The 13,701-nt window shown below is 50.9% G+C and overlaps 4 protein-coding genes across 8 annotated transcripts in view; 2 read left to right on the top strand and 2 right to left on the bottom strand.

The window, feature by feature from the left end:
• Nucleotides 1-4,341, bottom strand: part of BCL9L (BCL9 like) — a 65,813-nt gene extending 61,472 nt beyond the window's left edge. For 2 of the 5 annotated variants that reach the window (XM_050323077.1, XM_050323071.1), the window contains exons 1-4: nt 4,113-4,335; nt 3,952-3,994; nt 3,146-3,276; nt 2,793-2,998 (exon numbers count right to left, since the gene is read on the bottom strand). The gene's annotated coding sequence lies outside the window, so the exon portion shown is untranslated. Of the gene's footprint in view, nt 1-2,792; nt 2,999-3,145; nt 3,277-3,951; nt 3,995-4,112 lie in introns of all 5 variants that reach the window. The other 3 variants (XM_050323076.1, XM_050323072.1, XM_050323074.1) reach the window with 3 other exon arrangements.
• A 2,243-nt stretch (nt 4,342-6,584) lies between these two features.
• Nucleotides 6,585-9,678, top strand: CENATAC (centrosomal AT-AC splicing factor). Its single transcript, XM_050323087.1, has 9 exons — nt 6,585-6,889; nt 6,982-7,147; nt 7,230-7,292; nt 7,456-7,520; nt 7,678-7,783; nt 8,106-8,136; nt 8,527-8,610; nt 8,818-8,950; nt 9,274-9,678. The coding sequence occupies exons 1-9, from the start codon at nt 6,600-6,602 to the stop codon at nt 9,326-9,328; spliced, it is 993 nt and encodes a 330-aa protein (XP_050179044.1). The 5' UTR covers nt 6,585-6,599; the 3' UTR covers nt 9,329-9,678.
• Nucleotides 9,679-9,976: 298 nt separating this feature from the next.
• On the bottom strand, nt 9,977-11,939 carry RPS25 (ribosomal protein S25). Its single transcript, XM_050323090.1, has 5 exons — nt 11,803-11,939; nt 11,548-11,643; nt 10,966-11,149; nt 10,471-10,569; nt 9,977-10,058 (listed from the first exon to the last, which is right to left on the bottom strand). Exons 1-4 carry the CDS (start codon nt 11,803-11,805, stop codon nt 10,475-10,477), a joined length of 378 nt encoding a protein of 125 aa, XP_050179047.1. The 5' UTR covers nt 11,806-11,939; the 3' UTR covers nt 9,977-10,058; nt 10,471-10,474.
• TRAPPC4 (trafficking protein particle complex subunit 4) lies at nt 11,940-13,685 on the top strand. Its single transcript, XM_050323088.1, has 5 exons — nt 11,940-12,114; nt 12,237-12,411; nt 12,492-12,595; nt 12,690-12,816; nt 13,219-13,685. The coding sequence occupies exons 1-5, from the start codon at nt 11,940-11,942 to the stop codon at nt 13,295-13,297; spliced, it is 660 nt and encodes a 219-aa protein (XP_050179045.1). The 3' UTR covers nt 13,298-13,685.
• The last annotated feature ends 16 nt before the right edge of the window (nt 13,686-13,701 follow it).

The following is a 13,701-nucleotide window of genomic DNA, read 5'->3' as shown; positions in this document are numbered from 1 at the left end:
TGACTAAACTTTCACTGACATGGTCCTCCTAATCTCAGTGACTCTCCATGAACAGGACAAGCAAGGCTGAATCCTCTTATGCAGAGGCTTATGCCCCAGCACATGGGTCACCCTGCTATAAGCAGCTGAGTGTTCATCATCAATTCTTGCACCTGGGGGCTAAGAAGTGAAACACATACAAACACAAATGTATTTGCATTTTCAGCACTGTCACATAAGCAGCCATGTATAGGCATCCAGCCTGGCTCTGAACCAGAAGGCAAAGGAGGTTTCCTTTAGATTCTGCAGCTTCACAACACATATAAAAGTGACACCACCTATATGTGGCATGGAGAGTTTCACCAGAAAAACAGAGATCAGATTTACTAACCTTAACCCAAGACTGTCATCTGCTACTTCCTTCAACATGACCAATTCCTACTGCTTTATTACCACTCCTCCCTGCTTGAGTCAGCATCCCACTGTTTCCAAGCACTGCAGCGATGACCTGCAGCACCTGCACTAAATACCACGTGTGCTGTGCAGCTGCACAGCACACTCCCATCATCTCATGAGCTGAGCAGAGACAAGTTCTGTTTGCATTTGATAAGAGAGCTCTGGAACACTGAGCTGGGGCTATTGATTCAGTACTAGGTGGTCTTCATCATTCTCACATTATGCAGGGATGGCCTGCAATACTGCCTCTTTGCACATGACAGCCCTATGTGTTAAAGCTTTGCATACCTCTCAGGTCCTGATGGCACAGGAGGAGGTCTGGAAAAACAAACAAACATTGCAAAAACAAGCCTTGCTTTCCTCCCCTCCCCTCCATCCAGCCCCGCACTTGTGACACAGTACGAGGCACCCCTTTCAGAGACGCGAGCAGACTGTGCCTTGGGCACTGGCTGCAGCACTCGGTGCTTTTCTCCTCCCCTGTAGGAGGAGACTTGGCAGAACGCACTCGCCTCGCCGTCTCTTCCTGGCAGAAATAAATGGCGAACAGGACAGACCCCTTCCTCGGGCAGCATCTGTGCCGGAAGGTGGCACATACTGCTGGCTAGGGACAGCCAGGCTGGGCTCTGGAACCCCTACGTGCGTCAGTCAAAGTCATCAACTCAGTGTGTAGCTCCTTTCTCGCCTCACTGCACACAGTACCTCACCCTCCCTGCAAACCTAGGCTCCCTGCAAACCTAGGGGATGCCAGTTGTGGCACCCAGGAGGGATAGAGCATCCCATGAGCCAGCCTGCACACACGGCCAACTTAGCCACCAGCCAAGTCCCCTCCCTGGAGTCCTGTCCTGATCCACCCAATGTTTCAGGAAGGCACCGGAGCAGAGACACCAAAAAAGTCATAGGCCGTTTCAGACTCTGTCCCCTATGGCGTTCAAAGAGGGAAATCAAAGGGAAATGCCGTGCTTTGTTCTGTGGGGGAAAGGCACGAAAGGTGAGTGGCGGCAAGCCCAGCAGAACCAGTTGCTTCAATCGTCCTCCAGCTCACTTTTGAAGTGGTTTTAAAAATCAGGGAGGAGGGGAAGAGACCCGAGTTCAGCTCTTTTATTGCAACTTCACAGAATTTGAGGATGTGGGGGGTAAGAGGCTGACTTTCCCCTGCCAGAAAAATAGTGTATCCATTGAGAGAGAATATGGCTAATAAAAAAGGCTGCGAGGCTCATCAAGTACATGTCTGGTGTTCTCATATCCCGAGGAGGCTACGAACAGCTATGATGACAGGAGCACCTACCTATGGTGCCAGAGACACACCAGGCATCTGCAGGAATAACAAGGCACCCTGGCAAAGCCCCTGGTCCCATGCTGATAGAGCGACCAGTCACAGCCTTCTTCCTGTCTCATGTTCCCTATCTTCGAGTCCACTTGTGCTTTCCCCATTGCCTCTCTTTAACAGAAAGGACTGCTTTTAACCCCAGCCCATGCAAATCCTGGGAGCTCTTTCTATGTTACTGTCACAGCATCAGCCACTCTGCAGCACGGGGAACTGAAGCAATACTAACATAGCAGGAATGGCCCTGTGCAAGGATAAGCCACCTACTGTACACCCTGTACTGGGAAGAGGAGAAAAAAAGACTAACTACTTAATTGGAAATTAATCTCTATTCTACTACAGGAAAAAAGTATATATGAACCCCAGAGCTGATTGGCATGACCAGTATCCACAAGGGTCCCCACAAAGTCCAATGAGTTTGCTTCCAAAAAAACACCATCAGCTGGGCAAAGCCCAGACAAGAGATGATATGCTTGATATCCTGATGTCACCATGGACAAGCAGATGTCACTCTATACAAATTCAAAGCTTTCAAGTTCTGAAGAATGCCACAGCCATGAGCCAGACTCAAGTAACAACTCTGAGTCAGAAAGCAAGTTATAGAGCTGCCCTATCTTCAGGGAAGAGAGCAAGCTTGCATCCAATATCTTTCAGAAACAGGAGCAAATACAGTGTCTCTGGCTTGCTGAGAAGACTCCACAGAGCACATTCACATGAAGCCATAAGCCTGGCTGAAGGCATCTGCCTACACCTTACACAAAAGCCAGACACCCTGAGAAGCAGTTGACCACACCTGTAGTTATGCCTTGAATCTGAATTATCTTTTCTCATGATTTGCAAACAGTCAGTTTTAATCTGAAACACCAAGAAATGGGAATTGGCAAGAAATGAGAACTGCACTTGCCCCAACCCCAACTTGCAGCCTTACAAAGCTTCCCTGTAGTTATTGTGCTTACAAGGTGTGTGGGAGTAGGTGAGACAGGTTTTCAGTTAAACTATCCCATTAATTGGCTTCTGCACAGGTAACACTCACCTGGAAAGAGCTGACTTTGAAGAATCCAGATGTTCTGAGCCAAGACACCTCCAGTTTGTCACCTCTCTGTGTTTTCAGCTTCCTTCGTGATGCAGACAAAGAGGTTGGGTGTTGGGGAGCCCAGCTGGTTCTGGGTTCTCAGTAAACTGAGATACTGAAGATGCAACTTCTTACACCTGGCAGAGGGTTAACCACAGACAGCAGGACTGTAACACAGAGTGGGTTTCCTGTTAGGATACTACCCTATGGTGTTAGGACATGTGGCTGTGTGTCCAATCATGAGTTGTTATGAAGTGCTAAACCAATGCTGTGTGTACATGTGTCACCCCAGAACTGTATAAAGGTAGCTGTACCGTTGCAATAAAAAAGCTGCTGGTATCCTGAAACCCATGTCGCCTTCCCGCCTCGACTGCGACAGCTGGCTGCTTTGGCCTTCTGCATGTGACAATGGGTTCTCTTCTATCTTCTGTTCCACCTTCTAAAGCTAGAAGGGGGGCCAAAAATTGAGATGGCTTTAGGATACAAGCATGAGCCCCTGGATAAACCATAAGGCATAATTGCAGATTAACAATTGGCAGATTGACAGATTTACATTTTATTTGTCACAAGTTAGCTGTATCAGTCTGACCAAGATCCCTTTCCCCTGGGAAAGCAAGGGTAGCAAGGAAGAGCTCAGAGGTTACGATGCTTTCACCCAGAACACACAGCATACAAACCAGTGGGACTGGGATTCAGCAATTGAATGGCCAAAGGCAAAATTAAGGCCTGATACACACAGGCCTTTATAGCTTTTTCCTATACCTAATGGAAAGGTTCATGGTTGCAAACATACCTGTTTAAAACATTCTTAGGCTTTAAGCTGGAAATCAGCACTTCTGTTTCCAGTCTTGCTTCATGGCACAGACTAGGCAGACCACAGGGCTCAGTTCCTGCTTTACCTCTGTTTGTTATGGCAGCACCTCAAATCTCTACCAGTAAGAAGTAAACATTACCACGTGGGGGAATGCTTTCCATTGCTGCAGCAGAGCAGGAAATATTAGAAAGCTCTTTTCACACCTTTTTTTTCAGGAAGGGTCTAAGTACAACTGTTCAAGGCTTCTCTAGGTGGAACACTATCAAATTATGTTATACCCAACCCACCTTCCCTGGTGTCACTTACCAGTTCCACACACCAGTACAGCCTTCTCTGAGGACACGGAAACCTGGGGAAAGATGGAAAAAAAAAACCTCTGATCAGCTGCAGAGGGAACTCTCAGTAGCTGAAGCTGCTCTGTAGCAGCTTTTGCTGGAGAGCCCCAACCCAACTTAAGGGCCACTGACTCTGAGCAAGTTACAGGTGAATACACTGCAAAATTCCAGCTCACACGGCCTCTGGTGGCCAAGCCATGGGCTCCAGTTATCCTCCTCCAGCTTTGCCAGGCTGCTCTTCCCAGGGCATCTCCTGCAAAGTGGCACAGAGAACCATGTCTTCCCATGGGCAAGTCCATCACTTGGAATATTCTTCTGTCTTTTACTCATCAGTGCCTCACAGGCTTTTCAAAAGCCATGCCTGGCTGAAGAGCAAGCAGGTCAAGAGATTTCATCTGCAAGCAAGGTCTAGCTATTGCAGGACTTCTTTTACTACCCCCCCCCCCAAATACTCACATTGTTCTGAGATTATTAACATAACTGCATCCAGTCTAGCCCCCTGGAGTAAGCTTATTTCTGAATTACCAAAGGTTAGGTAGGTAGGTGAGGTGTCTATACGAGCGTGCATGTAGATAATCACAAGCTTAATGAACTACCATGCCTCAGCTGATGTGCACACCACTGTGTGAGAGTTTGACTCAAGGTAGAAAGCGAAAAGCAACTTTGTGGTGTGGCAGGTCAAGTGATATGTGGTAAATTATTAAACTATAGTAGCCAGATTGTTTGCAACACATCCCAAGTCAAACACCAGACTCCAGTCTCAGGAAGGCAAAAGGGCTTTGATTGGGATGTGCAGAGTTTTTGAAGAAAGCAGCCAACTGTGTAGGTCCTGCTCACACCTGAAGGTTCTAACAGGGATCACATTGTTTCCACTAACTGGATTTTGTCACACAAAGGTGGAAAAAGTTGCGCTACTGTAGTCTTTTGCATCTAGCAAAAGCAAAGACATACTGATTGCCTAACAAGAACTAAGCAAACCTCGATACAGTGTAAACTATCACACTGTTGAAGGGGCAAAATTGAGCATCCCAGATCCTTCTCTACCCTTTGAAGGTTTTCTCTTTAAGAAGAGTTTGGTCTGGTGTTTGACTTATTTTTCAACAGCCCATCTCAAAACACACAAAGGGTGAGAATAGTGACAGCAAAAAGTGCGGGAACATTTGGCTCCAAGCCCAGCAGAGCAAGCCTGCAGTGGAGAAAAGCACCTTCCCCTTTTCTTTCATCATGCAGAAAAAAACCCCAAACAACTCAAAGCCACAGTTTTGATGCAAGGGTCACAGAATTCACTTTTAAGCTGAGATTCTCCCAACACCATGGCACTAATATTATGGCACAACCTTTTCCAGAAATTGCCAAAACCAGCCTCTTTCTGTTAATCTCCTTGCTCAGATGAGCAACAAGTCCCTGATGTGCTCCTCTGCTATGAGCATAACCTGCATCCTCCTATAACATGCTCAATATATGTAGACTCTGAAATCTAATTCCTGCTGGTACTAAGCCAAGACTTAGATTTTGATTTGAAGCTGCTCTATTTCCATACGTGTCACCTACCTCTGCTGTGCCCCAAGTGGAAGTGTGATGGTGAGTGGGTGAACAGTATGAGTACGTATTGCAACCACCCATTCATAGCACAGACGTGAATGCTGCAGTCGTTATGGCCCAAGTAACAATTGCAACTTCCGTTCCTCTTCCCCCATCCCTCTCTGTTTGGCCTATGATTCCTTTGGACTCCTTTCACCTGAAACATGTACCATGTATTTTCAAACCAAGCCTATTTTCTCAAGTGCTGCCACAGGCAGTGTCCCAAGAACTGTATGAGGAAAGTATGAGCACTGTGACCTAAGGACTACTTTCACCTGCATGCCCATGAGTGCAAAGAACAGACGTTAAAAGTGATGTGACCAAGTGTAAATGCACTAGGATGGTAGCTTCCCTGACAAGGGCACAAACCAGGGTGTGTCTGTGCGGTTAATGTCACCTGAGCCACTGCAGCAGCCACAGAAACATTAAGTTGGAAAAGACCTTCAAGATCATCAAGTCCAGCCTATGACCAAGCACTACCATGTCAACTAGACTGTGGCACTATGTGCCACGTCCAGTCTTTCCTTATACACCTCCAGGGACAGGGACTCCACCATCTCGATGCGTAGTCCATTCCAATATCTAATCACCCTTCCTGTGAAGAAATTCTCTCTAATGTCCAGCCTAAACCTCCCCTGGAGCAGCTTAAGACTGTATCCTCTTCTCCTATCGCTGGTTGCCTGGGACAAGAGCCCGACCCCCACATGGCTGAAACCTCCTTTCAGGGAGCTGTAGAGAGTGATAAGGTCATCCCTGAGCCTCCTCTTCTCCAGGCTGAACAACCTCAGCTCCCTCAGCTGCTCCTCGTAGGACTTGCGCTCCAGACCCTTCACCAGCTTCGCTGCCCCTCTCTGGGCAGAGATACCCGTCGCAGAGATACAAGCGGCTGCCAGTGCCACGGCTGGCAGCGCCGGGGGGCTCAGTGCGGTCAGCGCGGTGTGAGGGGCCCGCAGCGCTGGATGGCAGCACTGAGGCGGCTCCGCTCCGTTCCGAGGGGGGCTGGCTGTGCCGCCGCGCCTGCGCCCGCGTCCCCGCGCCATGGCCGTGCACTACTGCGGGCTGTGCCGTCGCACGGCCTTTACGGGCCGCCGGCACCGCTACAGCGCGGGGCACCGCCGTCGCCTGCAGGACGCGCTGGTCCGGCTGCAGGAGGCGGCGGCGACGGCGCGGGCGGCGGCGGCCGATGTGGACGCGGCCGTGCGGCCCTATGACCCAGCGGAACACGACGGGCGCTTCTGGTGCCCGTGCTGCGGGCGCGGCGTGCTGCGGGACGGGCGGCACGGGGGGCTGGCGCTGCCGCAGGCCGGGCTGCTGCGGCACCTGGCGGGGTGCGTGGGCAGGGACCGGGAGGGCTGGCGCTGCCGCAGGCCGGGCTGCTGCGGCACCTGGCCGGGCACTGACGGTGTCCCGGTTCCCGCAGGCCCGAGCATCGGCGGGAGACGGCGCGGTTCTGGCGGGAGAACCGGGCGGAGGCGGCGCTGCAGGAACGGTGCCTGGTGCCGACTGAGGAGTACGAGCGGTTCGTGCGGGCGCTGGACCGGGCGCTGGCAGAGCACCAGCGGCGGGAGGAGGAGCGGATCCGCCAGGTACCGCCTGCCGCCCCCCGCACCATCCCTGGCCCGGCCCCCGCAGCGGCCCGGCTCGGCCTCACCCGCGCTCTTCCCGCAGATGGCGGCCGACATCCGGGAGGCCGAGCGCCGGCAGCGGGAGACAGTGCAGGCCGCGCTCCAGGTCGGTGAGCTGTATCCTGCCCTGGCTGCGCCCCGGAAGGGACCGGGCGTCGCACTGCGCGCCCTTACTGGAACCGGGTGCACTCGGGATGGGCTGGGGGCAGCTGGGTGGGGGCTTTGCTCAGTACCAGAAATACTGTTCTTTTTTCCTGAATCGCACTCAGCTTCAAACAGAGGCAGAACGTTGTGCAGGACCTTCTGTCTGCACCCCCCCCGCAGGACCTAAACGGTGAGCACTGCTTCCCTTAGCGATGGCTGACGTGTTCCTACTCAAAGCACCCGATGCGGTCGCAGCAGCTGCCAGAGTTGACGCTGTTGTCACCAGGATCTTATAATCCTTGGCAAATTTTTGTCTACACTGTAGTAAGCACTGGCCTCCATTCCAGGGACACCCCTCACGACGCAGAGCAGCCCGGCCTGAGTGGGACGCAGACAGGACCTGACTTACTCTGGATGGAATCAGGACAGTCTCTGACCTTCATTGGCCACCAAGTAAGGGTGACTGGCTAACAAGTGTGACTTCAATTTAACTGCAGTTCTCCTACAGCATGTGTCACAAAGCAGAACAAGGGGTGCAGTCTCTGTCATGAAAAAAACAGCTTTGTAGATTTGGGCAGGCAGCTAGTCCAGTTTCAGTTATCCTCTCTTAACTTTCATTAAGTAAATGTTCACTAATATGGCCTTAAAAAACCCAAATGCTCCTAAAAGAAAGTAACAAAACTTATTTCTGGAAGGGAAGGCACACAATACCCTTCAGTTCAAAGATACTCTTAAACATCAGATTCTCATTAGCATTTTATGTTTCTGTTAACAGGAAACAGAAGGAAAAGGAAATGTCCACACAGGTAATCGCACCTCCATCACAACTCACTGGGTTGCTATCTCTTGGCTTGCATATTTAACAGGGATAACTTAAAGCAGTTTTGAAGCAGTTGCAGCATAACCAGGAGATGCTCACTCTTCTGGCAATATTTGACATACTAGAGAAGAAAACGTTTCTGTGTTACAAAAATTCTGTTAGTGCTGCTGCTGTGGGAAGTGTAAGACTTAGGGTGTGATCTGCTGTGCCTTAACTGAGGAAACCAGCTCCTTTTTCTTACAACACCCAGACTTGACTTTTCATTTGCCCCTTGCTTGGTAGGCTGAGCAGAAGGATGGGGGAAGAGGAGGTGCTTTTCCCTATCTCAGTTTAGGATAACTTCAGTGGCTAAATAAATGTTCCCTGTGACTTCTAGGAGCAAAACCTCCATGGCTAACAGAAGAAGAGGATGGAACCAAACAAGAGATCGGACCTTCCTATGAGGAATTTCTCAGACAAAGTGAGCAGCTTGCACACCTTTCAGTTAACCTTAGTCACTTTACCGAACTAGAGAACTGAAAGCAATTTGACTGAAAAACTTGCTGAACAAAACATTTGGGGCTTTGAGCAACCTGGTCTAGGGAAAGGTGTCCTCATCCATGCCACGTGATCATCAAGTTCCCTTCCAACCCAAACCATTCTACGATTCTATGATTTTTTTTTTCAGAGGAGAAGCAGAAGCTGAAAAAGCTCCCGGCAGAACGTGTTGGTGCCAACTTTGACCATACCTCTCAGACAAGCGACAGCTGGCTCCCTTCCTTTGGGCGGGTTTGGAATCATGGCAGGAGGTGGCAATCCAGGTGAGCTTCAGGGCAGCACAGGTAGATGCCAAGTGGAGGGTTTGTGGCTTCTGTCCATGCAAGCTACTCCTGGAGCAGGCTCCGTGGTAGCAGCAAGCCTAAGATGTCTTGCCGCTTGAGTAGCGTTGTAGTGTTCCACTGGCATCTTTTAATGTGCCAGACCTGTGTCAGCTATGTGGAGAGACTGCTACTGCCCACTGACATAACAAAAATACTGAGTGAGCTCCCATGCTAAAACACTGCACAGCTCTGTCTTAATTGTTCAAGGCAGTGTTCATTATCTGTAAAGGCTGCTGAAATCTGACTTTTATGCTCTCTTTCAGGTATCAATTCAGAACTGAATCAGGGGAAAAGAAGAAAAAAAAGGTGATCAGATGAAAAACACCAAAGATGCAGCTCTGTTGTGGAAAGATGGACTGTAGGTAGCTGCAGTTTTGTTGGTGCTGCTGCCAAGTTTAGGGTCATGTTTAATATACATTTAGCTGTGCTCGGTCCCCTGAAGGCAGGGTGACCTCAGTACTGTTACTGAGAGCTACACTATAAGGACATGCAGTGTCCAGCTACACAACACGTGTCCTGCCAGCAAGGACAGGCTCCTGAAGATGCCATAACTTCATTATCAGAAAGCCTATTTTATAAAACAGGTGTTGCCAGTGGCCTACACTGACATGGAGTGTGACATCCCCTTAATGAATTTTTTGAGAAATAAAGGTTTTTTTTAAAATGTTCCTGTGTTTGTACACCAACTGAAACTCATTTCAAAGGCAGGGGCCACTCTGCAGGCAACTAATGCCAGGTGCCAATTTATATTGCTTTCCTTAATTCTAACATTCATTGTTTCACGTGGTCTAATATAATTGGCTGCTGTAGGTGATGCAAAAGTTCTTTCCCTTGTTGCAATATAAAAGCACGTTTGCAGTACACTCATAACTATGTGTAAAGGCAAAAACTGGCTGATAGAGGACAACAGCCATGACCGGTACCAGAATCCACTATTAATAATACATCAGTAATGAAATGTACACATTCTTGGAAAAGAAAAATTCTATCAGTAACTTTATTACGTGCATCTACATATGACACATTGTTGATAAGGTCACTGGAGAACCTGCAAAGCAAGAAGTCCCAAATCAGAAAACCAAGTCAAAGCAGGGTAGCACAGTGCAGACAGTCTGACAGCTTTGTTCCAGCAGGGACACTTGGCCATGGTATCCTGCAATAGCAGGGAGGACACATGTCCACTACCCTGCAGCTCACATTCCTTCATCTGATGGGCATAGGCACAGAATCACAAATTGCTCTTTAATTCTGGAGAACTGATGTTTCCACTAACGTCCCCTCAGAATGTCACTCAGAATGCAAACAACATACTCTTGAATATCTGGAAGAACAGCACCCCCCAGCCACATGAGCTGCCCGCTACACAGCACGTAGCCATCTGTTAGCTTGGACAGCACAACCCAGCTCTGTCTGCTAGCTCTGACAGCACAACTCAATTCCTCCTCAGCACCCAGCCTCACCTGCCTATGCATCCTCCCCTGCAGCAGGCGCATCTCCACCTTTCGTATTTCGGGTGTAGATCACTTGGGCGCGGTGCTTGGACACCAGCTTGATCAAACCTACGAAAAAGAAGGAAATTACATGAGCGTGCACGTACTGACAGATGCCAAGGATGTCGTGCTCCCTCCTAGACAGGCAATACAATGCGCAAGATGAAATACCAGAGGGTAGCAGCTTATACAAGGCTTTCATTCTGATCGGGCAGCAGTTACATCACAGCCTGTCCTCCTGGGAGCACTTTCTTAGTACAGCAACGCCACTGCATACAGCAGAACTGCTGCTCCATACTTTGGAGTGCTTCTGAAACACAAGCTAAGGCAGTGGTTCCCCAAAACCAGGCCAGTTTGCACATGGAGCAGTTCAGATGCTGCAGGAAACCTACTAAGTGAGCAAGGAAAAGAAAATAGCTAAGTCTGCACCAGCAGCTTTCTGTTTTTCCAGTTTTGAGTACTCACCTTTGCTGAGCAGCTCCTGGAGGGCAGCCCGAGCCAGGGAGCCTCGAATCTTCAGCCTCTCTGAGACAACTGCAGGTGTGATGAGCTTGTAGTTGGGCACTTCTTTGCACAGTTTGTCATAAGTGGCCTTGTCAAACAGGACAAGGTTGTTCAACTTGTCTCTGACTTTCCCCTTAGACCACTTCTACTTGAGAAAAAAAACAATGCCCCATAAGCCATCTTTTAAACAAGAACAAAAGATCGCGTTTAAGGATGCCCCAAGAATTGCACCATCAAATGTTTCCATATCACATCCCAGGTTAAAGTACTAATGAGATGCACAAAATGGCCTTTGTAAATGAAATGTTTTGCAAACGAAAATGTTGCAAATACCTACAGTATCTGCAAATAAAAGGACTACAGCCTTCTGCTACTCGGGGTCAACACCGTTATGTCCAACTTGTTGGCAGATGAAGAGACTGCTCCTCTAACAACACGATGTCCCCGTCCGGCCATCACCCACGCTCAAGGCCCGGCCACGCCGCCCGCGCCAGGCCTGCGGTCCCGCCCGCTCCCCGAGCCCTCGGCCCCGCCGGCTCCCACCTTCTTCTTGGCTTTGCCTCCGGACTTGTTGACCGGGTCCTTGTCCTTCTTGGCGGACTTGCCCGCGTCCTTCTTCTTCTTGTCGTCTTTGGGCGGCTGCGAGGTGGGCAGAAGGGTGGGGGGTGAGCGGCGGGGCACGGGGCCTCCCCCCGGGAAGCCCCGCGCGGGTTCCCGCCCTGCTCAGGGAGCCGCCGGCGCCGCTCGAGGGGGTCCCGGCCCGTCCCACCGCCCGCGCCCCGGCCCGGCCCCACTCACCATGGTGCGGCTACGGCTGCTCCGCAAGATGTCGGCGAGAAAGGAAGGGCCCGGCGTGCGGCGTGGGCGGGCCCCGGGCGGGCGGCGCGTCACTACCGGGGCGGGCGGACAGGCGGGGCCGCTGCCGGGGGACGGCCATGGCGATCTTCAGCGTCTACGTGGTGAACAAGGCGGGTGGCCTCATCTACCAGCTGGACCACTACGCGCCCCGCGCCGACACCGAGAAGACGTTCAGCTTCCCGCTCGACCTCGTCCTGCGCCCGCATGACGAGCGCGTCGTCGTCGCCTTCGGGCAGCGCGACGGCATCCGCGGTGCGGCGGGCAGGGAGGGCCGGGCGGGCCGAGCCGGGCTGGGCAGGACTGAGTGAGTGAGCGAGTGACAGATTGACTGAGTGGCTGACAGACTGACTGATGCCACCGCGCTGTCTCCGCAGTGGGTCACGCCGTACTCGCCATCAACGGCGCCGAGGTCAATGGGCGTTTCACGGCGGATGGGAAGGACGTGCTGGAGTTCCTTGGCAACGCCGCCAACTACCCGGTGTCCATCCGCTTCGGCCGCCACCGCCTCTCCTCCAACGAGAAGCTCATGCTGGCCTCCATGTTCCACTCGTGAGTCAGGGTGGGCCGTGAGGGGACGAGGATGCCACGGGCAGGGGTGGTGAGGGACGCTGAAGGTCCTGTCCCCACAGGCTGTTCGCCATAGGATCACAGCTGTCCCCCGAGGTTGGGAGCTCCGGGATCGAGATGCTCGAGACTGACACCTTCAAACTGCACTGCTTCCAGACGCTGACAGGTACCGTCCAGCACCAGGCACCCAGCACCACTCTGCTGTGCCAGGGCTGTCACTGTGCTCAGCCTTCCTTATGTTTCTGGCATTATGGCTCTAGGGATCAAATTCATGGTTCTTGCTGACCCGAGGCAGACAGGGATAGATGCTCTTCTCCGCAAGATCTATGAGATTTACTCTGACTTTGCTTTGAAGAATCCTTTCTACTCCCTGGAGATGCCAATCAGGTAAGGAGAAGCCTACTTTTAGTAACCCGGCTGCAACCCCTCATTGCTTTCTGCCTGGACAGTAACAAATGCAGACAGCCCTTAAGTAGCAAAGCAGACCCAAAGGCTGAGGGAAGAGGAAGCCACAGCACACTGCTGCAGGGACAGGACACTGACCTGAGTTCTTTCTGGTGCTGTTCTGCCAGGGGAGATACACTTCCTTGGCACACTCTGTTGTCCTAACTTAACACTCAGGCCTATACAAGGAGCTTTAATCTTAATTAAGGACCAAGCCAAAGCTCAGCAACAGTTAGTTGTGTCATAACTTCCCTGATCTCTCCTTGAAGGATGCAGAGCCAAAGGATGTGGAGATCCTGTCTTTCTTAGCTTTAGTCATCCCTTTTGCTTTTCTGACTGTTTCAGGTGTGAGCTGTTTGATCAGAACTTGAAACTTGCTCTGGAGGTGGCAGAGAAAGCTGGACCTTTCGGACCTGGATCATAGAGAAAGCCTTGCCTGTTGCCTGGACTCCTTACTCTGAAAAGTGGGGCCTCTCTTTCCTGGCTGGCCTCTCATGGAGCTCTCCCCTCCACAGCAGAGACTGCACATCCCCAAAACATGCTTCATTATCTCCTAGGATACCATTTTATCACCTTTGTTGTGAAACTTACGTTAAACAGATTTATTAGCGCTGTTTACATTGGGCCACAGGGGCTTATTCTGCTGTTGCAGCTCCACTGCACTTGGGTGAAGGAGGTGCAGGTCCATGGCCTTACCAAACTCAGTGGTTTTCTTTCCTGTCATAATTGTACATATGTATTTTTTCTGTATAGCTCTAACTTACGGTCTTGCAGAGGGTTCCTATACAGAAGTAATAAGTGTTCATTAACGAGGTGAACGGCTGCTTG

The sequence above is a fragment of the Myiozetetes cayanensis genome, unplaced genomic scaffold, assembly GCF_022539395.1.
Source record: "Myiozetetes cayanensis isolate MyiCay16 unplaced genomic scaffold, myiCay2020 scf29, whole genome shotgun sequence".
Taxonomy (NCBI): Eukaryota; Metazoa; Chordata; class Aves; order Passeriformes; family Tyrannidae; genus Myiozetetes; species Myiozetetes cayanensis.
The sequence above is the reverse complement of the archived record's forward strand: the minus strand, read 5'-3'. Positions and strand labels throughout refer to the sequence as shown.

Bases quoted from the DNA above. Each gene is read 5' to 3' on its own strand.
- CENATAC (XM_050323087.1), top strand. From the start codon at position 6,600: ATGGCCGTGCACTACTGCGGGCTGTGCCGTCGCACGGCCTTTACGGGC. The intron at 7,293-7,455 runs GTCGGTGAGCTG...AATCGCACTCAG, and splicing joins CAGTGCAGGCCGCGCTCCAG to CTTCAAACAGAGGCAGAACG. The intron at 7,521-7,677 runs GTGAGCACTGCT...CCTCCATTCCAG, and splicing joins CCCCCCGCAGGACCTAAACG to GGACACCCCTCACGACGCAG.
- RPS25 (XM_050323090.1), bottom strand. The intron at 11,150-11,547 runs GTGGGAGCCGGC...TTTCTCAAGTAG, and splicing joins GAGGCAAAGCCAAGAAGAAG to AAGTGGTCTAAGGGGAAAGT. The intron at 10,570-10,965 runs GTGAGTACTCAA...TCTTTTTCGTAG, and splicing joins CCAGGAGCTGCTCAGCAAAG to GTTTGATCAAGCTGGTGTCC.
- TRAPPC4 (XM_050323088.1), top strand. From the start codon at position 11,940: ATGGCGATCTTCAGCGTCTACGTGGTGAACAAGGCGGGTGGCCTCATC. The intron at 12,115-12,236 runs GTGCGGCGGGCA...CTGTCTCCGCAG, and splicing joins GCAGCGCGACGGCATCCGCG to TGGGTCACGCCGTACTCGCC. The intron at 12,817-13,218 runs GTAAGGAGAAGC...TGACTGTTTCAG, and splicing joins TCCCTGGAGATGCCAATCAG to GTGTGAGCTGTTTGATCAGA.